The sequence below is a fragment of the Harpegnathos saltator genome, unplaced genomic scaffold (genome assembly GCF_003227715.2).
Source record: "Harpegnathos saltator strain DR-91 unplaced genomic scaffold, Hsal_v8.6 scaffold58, whole genome shotgun sequence".
Taxonomy (NCBI): Eukaryota; Metazoa; Arthropoda; class Insecta; order Hymenoptera; family Formicidae; genus Harpegnathos; species Harpegnathos saltator.
Window position 1 is genome coordinate 1,015,085 of NW_020230404.1, and position 15,571 is coordinate 1,030,655.

The 15,571-nt window shown below is 34.5% G+C and overlaps 1 protein-coding gene across 1 annotated transcript; it reads left to right on the forward strand.

Annotated features, from left to right (window-relative positions):
* The first annotated feature begins 38 nt into the window (after window positions 1-38).
* On the forward strand, window positions 39-1,885 carry LOC105183453 (zinc finger E-box-binding homeobox protein zag-1). The gene has a single exon (XM_025303840.1). It carries the CDS (start codon window positions 1,015-1,017, stop codon window positions 1,375-1,377), a length of 363 nt encoding a protein of 120 aa, XP_025159625.1. The 5' UTR covers window positions 39-1,014; the 3' UTR covers window positions 1,378-1,885.
* The last annotated feature ends 13,686 nt before the right edge of the window (window positions 1,886-15,571 follow it).

The following is a 15,571-nucleotide window of genomic DNA, read 5'->3' on the forward strand; positions in this document are numbered from 1 at the left end:
TTTTCGTATCCTTTCATTTTAAAAATGTTACGAAAACTTAATTGCATGTTGATCTAATTAATCATAGCAATTTGCATCGTCGTATCTAGTCGAATAAATGTCATCTTTTGATTATCGTCTCTATATATCTCTTGATTAAGTGACGAAATTAAACTAGCCATTGGTTAATAAATACCTCCCATTAATATTATTATGATAGAATTGAATTAAAACGAATTTATCCAATTATTATAACAAAATAATTATAATACTTTATCGATTGCTATAATGTTGATCTCACTACGAGATTGTTTCACGAAGAGATTGTTGGACATATCGACTACCTTGCACATTAATCACCGATCCTCTAATTTTCAGGTTGGAAAACGCGTGTACGCGCGAATAGGATGAGTTATAAAAATATTCCACAAAGATAAAATCATGAATGCGGGTGAAGCTGCAAGTACAAAGGAAGTCTGAGAAAACACCGAGCGCCATCGGTTGCGATCACAACAGGAAAAGACACATCTGTTATTGATACGACATAAGTTTTGGTGCGGTTTAGAACAATCATCTGCGGTGTTCACATATTGGATGAACATTTTTGAACGCGAGACGAAACTGTACTCTATCTCTCGATTCTACGATATTAAGTAAACTAAATCGAAATTTCAAATGTATAAACGTTTAGAACAAGACTAATCTCTGTATATGCACCTCACGACAAAAAGAACAAACTTCCTTCTTTCACCCTCCGGCAGAAATCCTGCGATCCCGAGGAGATCCCAAATATCTAGGACGCTCTGTTGACAATCGCTTTCATGGTGTATGGCTACATGTAGCTCGACTCATGCTATGTATACGTCCGTGTCCTTGTGATCGATAATAATCCCGTTTAGGCTAACATCACGATCCATCCCCGAAACGAAAGGACGCGGAAATCTCGATCGAAGCTGTACTGACCATAATGTATATTTTCTAGAACGCAACTACTCGCCAGGCACCGCGATCGACTGGTATTATCAGTACCAGACGATGTATCTTCGATTGATGGCGGAGAACCAGCTAGCGGAGACGACGACGATGGAGACAACGACAATGATTGAGGAGACAACGAGCAGTTGTCCTAGCGAGCACGTCAACGTGATAAAATTACAGAACGGTCAGTCGAAGACGGAAGTCAACGGCAGCCAGTCGACCACCGGATCGATCCGGGACTCCACCGGGTGGTATTCTTGTCCACGTTGCGGCAATGCCTACAGCAGGCCGCACTCGCTGAACCGACATATAAAATTCGAATGCGGTGTAGAGCCGCAATTCGAGTGCCCTATCTGCCACAAGAAGTCGAAGCACAAGCATAACCTGGTGTTACACATGAGAACTCATCAGAAGCCTTGAAACCTCTCAGCTTCGGGAATAGTTGCGACTGAGAGTCATAGAGTCGAGAGTGTATCTCGCGATGCCAGATTGCGTGATTGAGAAAACTTTGCGAGGACGATCAATTCGAGGTCGATTTGATAGAATTTTGTAAGATAATACAAATCACGTTTGAAGGATAGACTGTGCGTCGGGCTTTTTGAAATTCTCAAACTGATCCTATTCTATATGTTGAATGTTATATAGTTCCTTATTATTTTATCTTCCAAGTATTTTCTTCGAGATTGTATTATCTTCGAGATCGCACTATCTACACAATGCACCTTTTCTGGTACAATGTTTTGAACGAAAGATCAATTTCTGGATTTAACGACATTTCTAGTCCTGCTGTTTTTTTTCTGCCAATTATTAGCACAGAGATATTTGAAAAGTATTGTTTTCTCTTCTTTCCCGATCACACGTTATTTTATGGCAATTATAGACAATAAATATGTGTGATCGGAGAAAGTATATATAGTATATACTCATATATAATAAATATCTATATATCAGGTTAAGTTGAGATAAAAATTTATATTATAATTCGTGATATTTGGTTAACAAAATTTCTTTATCCTTTATTACTTTAAAGTTAGATAATATATATACATACAATGTTGAATATTTGATCTACAAGTTAAATCTACAAGTTAGTTTAAAAATATACTTGATTCATATTATAACTAAAAAGTCTTCCAAAGAATAACATTAGCAACATAAAAATCAAGAAGAGCCTAATATATCAATAAAGGAACATTAATATATCATTAATGTGCTATTGAAGAAAACTATTATAATTCTTCCAAATTGGGAAGAAAATTGGAAGATATTTTGGATTTATAATTCTACGATATGTTTGCACGCCAAATTTTAAATAGTGCATGCGATATCAAATTACGATCGATAGTCATAGGTTATTAATGAAGTTACCAGGAAAATTATCAAGAGAAATATTCTTTTCGGTGTAGTAATTAACAAATTATATCGTAAACAAGTTAATGCAAAACTCACTTGTTATATAACGTTACATATTATCAATAATATTGAAATTGATATTGTTTTTATGAGATTTATAAATCAATGCTGAAATTATATTAAACCGTTCAACTTTTAATCATATAGGCTATATAAATAAATATCCTGTATATTACTTAAATACAACAAAATACTTATTTATATTTAAACTACACGCGCGTGGGTCTCTCCATAAGAGAGATTGTATTTTTTAACTTTTAAGTTAAATTTATTATTATTAACATTGGCAAATATTATATTAGATGTTCACAAATTTATTCACTGCCATTATTATCTTTTTGTTTAAGCAATTTTTATTGTCAAGTATTCCAATAACGACAAATAACGATTTTGGACCTAAATGCATTTCTTGCGCTACTAAACAGCGGTAAATTTATTGTATTTGTACATTTGTATTTTAATTACATGTTTAATAGAAATATATTGCAAGAGAGCAATTTAATCCCTCGCATATGCAAGACAACGTTTTTGAAAGATGAATGAGAGACTCCTGTTACACATGTTACACATGAGAATTCGATTGAAATGCTAATTAATTTCGGCGAATTAAATAAAACGCGAACGCGTACTTCCTTAGAGACGTCTTATATATTTGTGTATAAATTTCCAGCTTATTTAGAAACGATAGAGAACGTAACAATGACTTAAAAAAAGAAAACGTGACTGTCGTTACTTAGAATTAAGGATAAACTGTGATCAGCAAAGGTGCGAAATGTTAGTTTCATAATATCACAATATACGTATACGAGTGAAGGAATTAGTTGAAAATGCGAACAATAAGAATTTATATCGCACGTATTTCCACTGAATAACGCGTGCTAAATAGCGGTGGGAATACGGGCACATATATTATACGTACAGCAGAGCACGAGGAAGTAAATGATAGTGCCAATGAAACGAAGTCTGAACAATATATACGCCTGTGTATATTCGCGAAAGAGTTATATTCTATAAATTTAAATATATATGCACATAGAGACATAGATATATACATATACTGTAGCATAACTGCGGTGGAAATAAATATGCATATTTTATAATCCGCAGAATTTTGTTAATATTCAGCTACGATCCCATCTATGTTAGCTTTTTATCGTTATTCGACAATTAGGTATATCCGAGAATATAAATTTTCTTCTTTTCAGTTCTCGTTGAATTAGCCACCTAACATTTACCAGTGATGATTTTCTGTGAGACAATTCTGAAGCTACTATAATCATTCAACCGATATTACCGCTCGTTATAATATTCTTGTAATATATTTAGTGTATGCATATTGATTGTACAAAAATTAAACGTAGATCATTGTTAAATGCATGCAACAGTAATGTCTTAAGTAAGACTTTAAATTAGGGATGGACAAAAACTCGCGCGCGACATTGATTGAGACCGGAAAGGAATTTCACGTACATATTACAATCCTGTCCATATTCACGGCACTTGTATTGAATCATAAATAAAGTATGACGAATGAATATTAATATATAAATATTTCTTTCATAATAAGTATATCACGTAAAAAGAAGTAACAATGCAATGCGATGTAGAACTGTAAATTCATGAGTGTGAAAAATCATTGTTACATATATTGAGGAAAAATAACACAGAGATACTACGAGTTTAATTAAATTCTCCATTTAATATAACCCGTCTCTTTCCACGATTGTATTCATAAATTGAAATTCGCGACGTTAGGTACACATTATCTTGCACGAAAATTCCGGAGAAGAGGGTCAAAACGACGAACCGGTATAATTGCTTGTCCATCCCCAATATAGACTATGTCGAAGTTACATCTGTCGCAAAAATATATTCTCGTTGTGGTGCCGTAGCACGATGCGATTTATCGTGCAAATTCGTCGGAGACGATTCTCATCATGCGCCGAAACCACACGCTTTCGCAGAACGCATGCAATTTAGAAATCGGGGACTGCGAAATGTAAGAACGAAAGCAGGCACGTGTATACGAAAGCAATGAGATGTTCGTCATCGAGGCGAGATATCCGTATAACGATTGCGCCCTGACCGCGCGGCATGATTCATTGTATACGCTGGTACATCCCGTATTTTCGTTTTATGTAATTGGCCGTCTAACGCTTTTCTAGTTTGCATCGCTCATCTTGCGACAGCCCGTTATGTGTGCGTGCCGCGAGATCTAGCGTGTAATATGCGTGTCGTATGCGTGTATGCGTGCGTGCTGTGTATGTGCGTGCGTGTGTGTGTATGTGTGTGTGTGTGTATGTGTGTGTATCTTTTTATTACATCTTTTCCGACGAATGTTTCAGTGTGGAAGAGATTGAAGAGAACGGAGGATGGACCACCGTTTCTCTGCCCGAAATGCGGCCGTACTTATTCGCACAAGTGCAACCTGACAAGGCACTTGCGTCTCGAGTGCGGCGTCGGCCCCAGATTTCAGTGCGCAAATTGCAAGAAGCGATTCAAGCACCGGCACCACCTGCGGGACCACCAAAGGATCCACTACGCGACCTGCGGTTATGAGCCGCACAATTGAGACGTCGCCCTCGCGCTCGTCCCGATTAACACTGAAATTACCGATTACGATTAACGCGATCTATTTTTGTCAAATCGATCGAAACGATGGGTCTTTGGAGGACGCGAATGATGCGAAGAGAAGAAATAATTATTTATTTTTCTCAGTTCGGTGTTCATCTTCGGTGTCGATGAACGATGTAAGACGCGTCATCATGAGTCTCTGTAATTGTTCAAAGAAATTACAAACTGGTCAGTTTCGACTGCTCTAGTGGTTTTAGTGTTAAATCGCTTGCACTCTTTATCTACTGTTCCCTCATTTATTCACCCGTGAAGTATTTTTATTATTCATTCGCATATTTTTTGATTATTTATTATTCGCGTAAATGAATTATTTGTAGGTAGAAGGATATATTTATTTGTGATCTTTCGACTATCGAAATAATATACCGAAAGCAATTGCTACACTCGATGAGTGTATTTTAGCAAAGTTTGTTTCGCATGCTTTGTCAACATGCACAATTATTTTATTACTTGTCGTTATTTTATTACTTGTGTACAAAGAAATATGTGGACACGAGACTGTTAGAGCAGATTCTTACAAGGTAGCAGAATCGCGAAAGAATTTTATGTTGTTTACCTTTTCTTTGAATTTTAAAAATTCATCTGCAAATTGTAAAAACGTTTACCGTAGATTTCTTAATTTACTGTCGTTATCCTCGTATACGAATCGTATACGAATCGAATTCGAAGTCGAAGGAAAGGTTGTATTATTTTGTCTCGAATTTAAGCGAAGATTGTCTATGCTGGTAAAAGAAATTGGTTGAAAATGCCGATTCGTTATGAAGCACGATGACACATCTAAGACACCAATGAGAAACACCACAGATGACAAATACCAAATATAATACGACACAATAAAAGAAATGTCGTTGCGAATACTTGACGATACATATATACTTAAGTCGACTAGGATCGATCTAAGATTAACGACAACTCTATACTTAGTCTGGAATATATTTAACGCAAATGTAAATGAAGAGTATAATGTTATGATATAGCTTTGGAATTACTGTATTTTCGATGTTCGTGATACGTGTGATTACCGGAAAATCGTGCCAAAGGAAAGATAGTAATGATTTGTAGCAAGTTTTGTACAACGTTGTACAGTGTCCGAATACTTGCGTCTGGCTTTAGACGAAAACGACCGTCGCTATCGACATCGTATCGCAAATACGTACAACTATCTAACGCAACAGTGAGACTGTGCAGCATGTAGATGGTGCATCCGTAAATTTAGGTACTTACGACGAGCATCGTATACTTACAAGTGTATATAAGAACAAATGGCCGTAATGAAATCCGTCTCAACTTTTGTAAGGCGAACTTCGTGTAATAAACAATGCGGATAAATTAGCCCCGTTGGGGAACTGAAAGGTAAAAATTATGGAAATGCGAGTAGATAATATGAATGTTTATAACTTTTGCATATTTACCTCTTTCGAGAAATGTTTTGATAATGATTGATTTCGCAATTGATGTAAAAATTCTTTTATAAAAAGAAATTTTTTTTAAATATTATGTATATATCATAATGTGTCATAATATTAAATATTATTAATATTATGATACATTATCTTTTATTATAATATGCATATATAATGCATATAAATAATTTCCTTTATACTGTAAAAGCAATGCGTTATTTTTGTTTCATTTTTTGCTTCACTCCGTTACAAATTACATTAAAATTTGCAGTAAATATTAGTGAAATAATAAAGATGGCATCATCACGTCTTTCCATGAGTTTTACATTTCAGAATAATCAGTGAAAATAGATGTTAAAAACGATTGCAAATACCTCTTGATCGTGCCAAACATACGCTCTAGTCTTTACGTTTGAAGTTTCGAGTATTATAATTTTTCAATAGAATAAGCAATGCGAGATGCGCGTATGCGACGCGTTTACGATAATCCTATAGAAACCTATCTAACTTTTTATTGTCACTTTTGTGCAAGTGATTATTGTGCGGACAATTATATGCTTTATGTGATTCAGTAACGACCAATCCTAATATTCTCAGTTTACTGAAGATCACGAAAAAGGAGCCTCAGTCGAAAGTAAGAACGAGCATGTGAAGTATGCCTAAGCGACCGTTTAAATTTCTTTCTATCATGAACAGTATTTATATACCGTACATAAAATATGACATAAATGGTTTTACAAAACAACTAAGCTGATAAAGTGTTCACATTGTTAAATTTTTAAGATACAACACATAAATTATATATGTTATTATCAGTTGCACATACCTAATTATGGTATATATTAATATGCAGTTATATCTACTTCAGTACACATCAACATGTCATTATAATTCTTCCCATATTTTGCGGAATGTACAGATAATATATCAGAATCTTTTAATTGTGTAGTAAACAACACGATTAACTGACAATTTTCTTTTAACAATTTTTTGTATCTAGATTAAATGATTATACTGTATCCGTTCAGAACAAACATCATGAAGCAAAATTCTATTTATAAAAAAAGTATTTAAAAAACCGAAATTATATTTAAAGATATATATATAAATATATGTAACACTTATAAATTTCCGAGTTTTTCTGTATTAACTACATAAAATTATAGGTAAAATTCTTTCGAGAATTATACGTTGCTTAAAAGCATATATATATAACGTAATTTAGGTAATATAAAATTCAGTTTTACTCTTGAATCTGATTTTCTCAAAGTCGTTATATCAGTTAAAGAAAATTATGATCTCTTATTACATAGATACACGATAAATCACTGTTGCTTTGCATATATATAATTATATTTCTTAATTATATTAATTATATTATTATATATTTTAATAATTATATTAATTATGTTCCTACTATGTTTTTGTGTTTTGAACGTAAATGAAACCAAAAGCATTTTTTGTACCTGCATCATACAGATAATTGGCATCCAAATGCTGTATATTACATGCAACTTATAGATTAATATTCTACATGTCTCATATATTTATTGCAACTGTTTATATATATTACGTACAAAATAAATATCTGTTTGTTAATTACGCAGAGAAAACTTCACATTTAGCTGTTTCTTTCCTGTGATAATGTAATAAATTGTAGTAATAAATAGTATGTTATACCACATGGAATTAAATAACTTCTACTGAGGTATACAAGAACTAGGGAATGATATACTATTATTAATTGACGACGTATATAATTATTAATATTTGTTAATTATTCTACTGTGTTCATAGTAAAGTTAGAAGTGATATGTAAGTTGCACATAATATTACAGCTTTCTACAGTATATAGTTCAATAAGGATGAGGAACTGATCGTTCTCAAGAAACATACGAAAATTTGAATAATGCTGTATCGATGTGATCGATTACTTCATATAATTGTAACTCTTACCTTACCAGTTTGTTGACGAAAAGCTGATTATCGATACGAGATGTCACGAAAGCGTGAATTCATAAAGAAAACTCGTGCACTGTAAAATGTGAAAAAGAGATTACATTGATTCATATAGCAAACATGTATGAAATAAATATACTTTTTACAAACAGTTCACACTACATACCTTTGTCCTTCAATTTTCTCACTCTCAGGATGCCTTCGGAACTTTCTCTCGAAACTATACTCGACAATAATTCGCACGGGACGATTTCTTGACGAATCAAACTTCCAACTGCCGTAACCAACGAGAGAGTGCGAACTTTGCTCGATATTTTCAACAACGGCGACATTTTACATGCGAAAGATTTGCTTTTAACGGCCGTTCCATAATATTTCCTCATAACAAACGCGCGTGATTTACTTGTCAACGACGATAGATATTAGATTGCGAAACAGAAAATGATTATTTAATCAATCGAGACTAAGTGAGCCAAGATCGATATTAATTAACTCGTTTGACTTTAGTATGCTATTCGTTATTCCTAATATCTAATCTTTCATGAATTTATAACACTACAATTCAAATTCTTAACAGCCATGACGCAACGAATATATAAAATTTTATTCGATACTCTCAATGACGACGGTTAATGACATTTATCAAATAAATACTATGGATATGACACGCATTTATTTGCGATAACTATTACGCGATATTTACTCATAATAAACGCGCAAAACTTACTTTCGGCATTCCCGGCGACTATCACTCATATGCAAAGTTCGTTTTCGGCAATCCAGAATGGCGAGAAGTACGAAACGGTTTTTCGAATCAGAAGTGGCGCCTCACGATGGTTTCTTATATAGTTTATGTAAGAATACATAGTTTATGTCACGTATATTATAGAATTTCAGTGCCGGCAGTGAATATCGGAACGCAGCCTTAGGGCCAGAGCACAGACTTTTGCATAACGCATAATACACAACGCATAAGAGAATCAACCAATCAGAGTTCTTCATTTCTGTCTGAGGAGGGAAATGAAGAAAACTAATTGGTTTATCCTCTTATGTGTTATATATTATGTGTTATGCAAAAGCCTATGCTCTTGCTCTTACTCGACTGTAGATACAGAGAGAAGCCTGAAGGCTCGTCTACAATAACTAAGGGTAAGAGTAAGGGCAAGAGCACAGGCTTTTGCATAACACATAATATATAACACATAAGAGGATAAACCAATTAGTTTTCTTCATTTCCCTCCTCAGGACAGAAATGAAGAACTCTGAGTGGTTGATTCTCTTATGCGTTGTATATTATGCGTTATGCAGAAGTCTGTGCTCTAAGGCTGTAAGGCTGCAACGTAAACTGTCAGCGAATGAAAATATTTCATTTCGTGTCTTGCAACCTTACAGCCTTACTCTTACAGCTAATGTAAACGAGCCTTTAAAGCGGCCACGCCAGCCGTTTTTGGCGACTTGAATTATCACGATTGATTTTAGCGCCATCTGCGCCCATTTGTAGCCGGGTCAACTACGTTGACTATGCCCATTTGCAGACGCTGCCGGTAAAGTCTTTATTTGGTGCATGTCCATTCTACACCCATTTAATGGCGGTTCGTGTTTATATATGAATTTTTTTCAGTCTGCACAACTCTTGATGCTGCGCAGCTAGCGGGGAGGAGACGAGGAAGAGGAAATAGAGGAGGTAACAGAAGCGATAGGGTTGGCAGAAGCGACAGAGGCGGCAGAGGCAAAAGAGGCAAAAGAGGCGGAAGAAGCGGATATATTATTATATATAATAAATAAAAATTTGTTATCAAGACACACACACACACACACACGCGCGCGCGCGCGCACGCACGCACGCATGCACGCACGCACGTACGCACGCACGCACGCACGCACGCACGCACGTACGCACGTATGCACGTACGCACGTACGCACGTACGCACACGCTCCGCACACGCACACGCTATGCACACGCACACGCACACGTTACGACACGCACAGTTTTTATGGAAAGAAAAATTGAAAATAAATATAAAATTATATAATAATAATTTATTTCTTAATTTATACCTCATCCTTGCGGCTTTGATAATAATAATAATATCGTACACTGTAGGAAATGATGTGTTAAATTTAACATATTTCATGTGTCTCAAATCATCCACTCTCATTTATATGTTAATTTAACATACAGCAAATATATTGAAAAGTAACACGCATAATATGTAAAAAATTAACACAAAAATGTAACATTTGAATGCCATCAAGAATTACAGTTTGTGTTAAATTGACATACAATGAATGTTACTTCAACATTTGAGAAAAGTAATGATCTATGATTTGATGAAATGAAAATGTTAGATTGACATAACCTATGTATTAAAAGTCCAATCTTTACATACCAGAAAACACATGAAAAACATGATAACACGTGATAACAGTTATAATGAGGAAAATAACACGTTTTAGCTGTTGACTGTAACATATAAAATATGTCATAGCAAGAATTCATGCATTTACATATAAATTGTGTTACTTTAACACTTGGAAATGTTATTTTAATACTTGAAAATAGTTAATCTTAATTTAACACAATAAAGTCTAAGTAACACAACAACGATATGTTAAATTAACACACGACTATATAAAAAATTTAACGCAAAACTTTCTACACACGAAAAATTTTAACAAAAGTACGAAACGTTTTTAACTGTGTAGCATAAAATGTATTCGAAAATATTATTTCGCATTCACAAGATTTCGTCGTGAATTCTGCTTTGCGTGTCATTGGAGTGATAGCTGGGCGAAGTAACGAACAGTGATAGCAGATTATCTAACGTATATTTTGTACTTTTCAGTATTATTATCATTGTTAGAAAAATCTACTGCAATCTATAAACTCCTGACTGACAATTGGATATCCCTGCATTACTGGAGAATTGAAGAGAAATATTTCCCGGAAAAATTTATATTTATATTTTATATTTATTTTTATTTATATTTATATTTTTTTTATTTGTATGCGTTTCCCCTTCCACTAGTGAACCGCGGAGCCGCTAGTTGAAATCTGCTATCACTGGTAATGAGTAATATATAACACACGGCCGCGTACCTCGAAATGAGTTATTACTTATTGTTGCTAAGAAGTAAATGTTTTTTAGACACAGAGCTCGTTGTATCTCTTCCCGTGCGCTTATTCGCTTATACATTTTAATTAATTACAGAGTAATTGTTAAGAAAATTACAAAATGGTATAACTCTTTTTATTATTTTCACCCATTCTATTTGTATACTGCGGCTGCTTCATGAGTTACCGGAGTCTGCCCATACTGAACAAATATCCAAAATACATCCAATGGATATCCTATAGATATCGCGATATCTAGAGAATATCCATGACATGCATATTGGATATTTGTTCTATATGGATGTATATCAATGAAATTCACAAATTTTACGTTTTTCATTCAAATAACGTATAGTAAGTTTTTCTGCTGAACACAGTCAATGTGAACGAAACATCTTAAAATAAACTAAAGATGATTTTATATTGAAAAATTATATTAAATAAATAAATGAAAATTATGCACAGAGATACACACACACAAATGTTTTTCATTTCATTTCTGTTGCAGGAAATACTAAGTTAGAAAAATGGTCTTCTCACTCCCTTAGATGCGCGGGATTATGCGAAGACCATTTTAATAATGCATCATTTGTGACAAGCACGAAGAAACGTTTAAAATTGAATGCTGTTCCAATCCATTTTGAAAGCGAACATGTTAATGAAAATGTAGAACAAGTGAAAAAAAGAAGACATAAAGTAGTGGAAAAACTCTCTGAAGAAGTAGAAATCAGAGAGAACATCATACCAACTGTTCTTACAAGTCACATTTCGGAAATGAATATCAATATAGATGAGCAATCAATACAACGATATCCACTTCGAACATACGGGCCGTCAAACTTATATTTTGACATTCCAACGGACGAGGAAGATGCTGCGGAATGGATGGACATTGAGCCGCCCAGGAATTAAGGAATTCCCAATTCTTTTCTGCCTGTTGATGAAATCCCAGAAACAAGAGGAGAAATAATAACAGAAACAACAGGAGAGCAACAGAACCAAAAAGCAACAGAAGCGACAGCACGTAAGTTAAATATTAAAATAAACAATTTAAAATATGAAAATGCTCGGTTGCAAAATATTATAAGATGTTTAAAATGTCGGCTACGTATAAGATGTACAAAAGTTAGGAAGCCGAAAAGTCATAAAGAAAAGATAAAAATTTTTTAAAAATTAATAAATGAACAAGACTTACACCCTGTGGCAAAAGCCATGATAAATTTGCAGCTACATATGTCAAATGCAAAGTATACTGACGAAGAAAAAAAGTTATCAAGGTAACTTTATTATTATTCTGCCTCTGCATTCTATCGTTTAAAGAAAACAGGTTGCAATCTTCTCGGACAACGAACAATACAAAGATAGTTAGAAGAGTACGACATAAGACCGGGATTCTGTAATTTTATATTTGAGAAATTGCAAGAAAAATTTGCTCAATTACCAGAGAAAGAGAGAGTGTGCGTTTTGAAGTGAGATGAAATGTATATTAAATCTTATGAAGAATATTCATTGAAACTGGATGAAGTATTCAATGATGATAAATAACATTTAATTGCATTCGTTTGGCTTTTTTTATTTCGAAAATAAAAAAATATATATCAGGGTGAGATTTCACCCATGACAACATCAACGTGATGTTCTTTGATGTCTTTTTTAAAAGTTCAAATATTTCGTCGACTCGCGAGATATTTATAATCAAAATGGATGCAGATGGCGTCCTTTCCCAGTGCGGAAAGTCGGTGTCGCAGAAAATGTGTTGGCCGCTCTCAGGTTTCTCTCTGCATATATCATAGATATAGGAATATAGGGACAGAGCATAAGTCCGTAAGATCGGCGAGGGGAGTTGTGTTGAAATACGGGGGGCGATTGTGCCTAAGTTTCATTGGATTGCGTTCAGTAGAACAAAGTGATCAGTGAGCGCTTAGTGATTCTCGCTCCTGATTGGTAAATACTTCTGGGTCTATGAAGAATCTAAAAAAATGCTCCAATCACAGACAATAATCACTAAGGCCCGGTTCCACAACTTACTGTAAACGAAATTTAACTCGTTAACCTTAGTTTAGACGAAAAATTGCGTTCTACAACTGCTTTAAACCATGGTTAACGTTGATTTCTCACAGTTAAAGTTAAACCCTAAACTTTGGGTGTTTAATGAATTTAAACGAAGTTTAACACTGCAGTACCATCAATTTGAGAAAAAAATTTATGACTATCCCGGTTTTGGAGTTTAGTTGACAAATATTTTGAATGTTTGAATACCAAAGAGATATGGCTTTAGAATACATATTATCCTCATCTAAAGATGAAGATTTTAAGGACCTAATTTATCGACGGACAAGAAATATAAAAATAAAGCCAGCGGCACACGGTGCTTGTTTTCGTGCTAGATTGCTTGCTGGATGAAAATACTGCTTTCTGATTGGTGCATTTCCATCCATCTTCGGAAATGTACCAATCAGAATACAGTATTTTCATCCAGCAAGTAATCCAGCACGAAAACAAGCACCGTGTGCTGCTGGCTTTAGACGACCATCATATTTGGAAGAATTTGATAATGTCGATTTTCATGCACGATTTAGATTATCAAAAGAATCTGTTATTGCAGTTCTAGCAGAAATCGAGCATGAAATTTCTCATAAAACAAAAGAGTAAGTATATAAATTTAATTTAAAATATTGGGTTTTTTGCTTCGATAGATTATATTCTAAAACAGAGTATAAAACTATATATAAAAGTCAATTATTATATGATAAGTACAATCAAATCAATAATATAAACTGATTGATTATTATTAACACTGGACTTCCACCTTTTAATAAATTAATACTTATATACAAATACAGCAAATGTTAATGTTGGTTAGTGTTTACTTCATACGAAACAGATATATTGTTCTCTACTAGATGTCATAGCATCCAACTTATTTCAATTTTCTCTCTTTTCACTATTAGCAACAACCAATCATAGGCCACGTTCCGTTTCACGCATATGCGCGCATTTATATATAGTTCATGTTACATATACTGTAGGAAATGCGCGTATAATGCGTGAAACGGAACGCAGTCATACTATACGTTTGAAAAGAAAGAGAAGTCTTTGACAGTTTCTTCATACAGACTATAGGTTTTAGTAAACTACAGTTAAAAACATGATGTGGAACGCGATATAAGTTTAACCATACCGTTAAATGTAACGTCAGTTCAGATAATCACGGTTTAAACTTGATTTTGTGGAACTGGGCCTAAGCGCTCACTGATCATTTTGTTCTACTGAACGCAGCCATTGGCCGCGTTCAGTAGAACAAAGTGATCAGAGAGCGCTTAGTGATTATTGTCTGTGATTGGAGCATTCTTTTAGATTCTTCATAGACCCAGAAATATTTACCAATCAGGAGCGAGATTCAGTGGAAAATCTAGTAATGTTGTCCAACTGTTGAGTCTGCTGAACGCGGCTATTAACTACAATAGTGCGCATATTCAGAGTGTGTGATGCAACGACTTGGCTGTCACTGACAAATAGCAAAAAATAAAATGATAAGAACTATTTACATTGACAGTATTTTGCAGAGGTTATGCATGTGTCTTTTTTTTCATAATTTCATTCACACACAACTTCATACACATCTATGTATGTATCAAATACTTACATACGGCACAACCACCAATTAGATTTAGGTACAGTTTACCTCGTCGCACCGTCCCGCAATGGTTATCCCCACGCAACTTTATGCTTTGTCTTTATATTCCTATGGGTCTGTTCTTTATAGCAGCACTACTGAACTAGTGCAATAAGTAAAGCCAGCGGCACACGGTGCTTGTTTTCATGCTGGATTGCTTACTAGATGAAAATACTGCGTTCTGATTGGCGCATTTCCGAAGATGGATGGAAATGCAGCAATCAGAATGCAGTATTTTCATCCAGCAAGCAATCCAGCACAAAAACAAGCACCGTGCCGCTGGCTTTAGAATGACCGCGTTCAGTAGAACAAAGTGATCAGAGAGCGCTTAGTGATTATTGTCTGTGATTGGAGCATTCGTTTAGATTCTTCGTAGACCCAGAAGTATTTACCAATCAGAAGCGAGATTCAGT

Excerpts from the sequence above, each read along its gene's own strand:
- LOC105183453 (XM_025303840.1), top strand. The coding sequence starts at position 1,015 with ATGTATCTTCGATTGATGGCGGAGAACCAGCTAGCGGAGACGACGACG.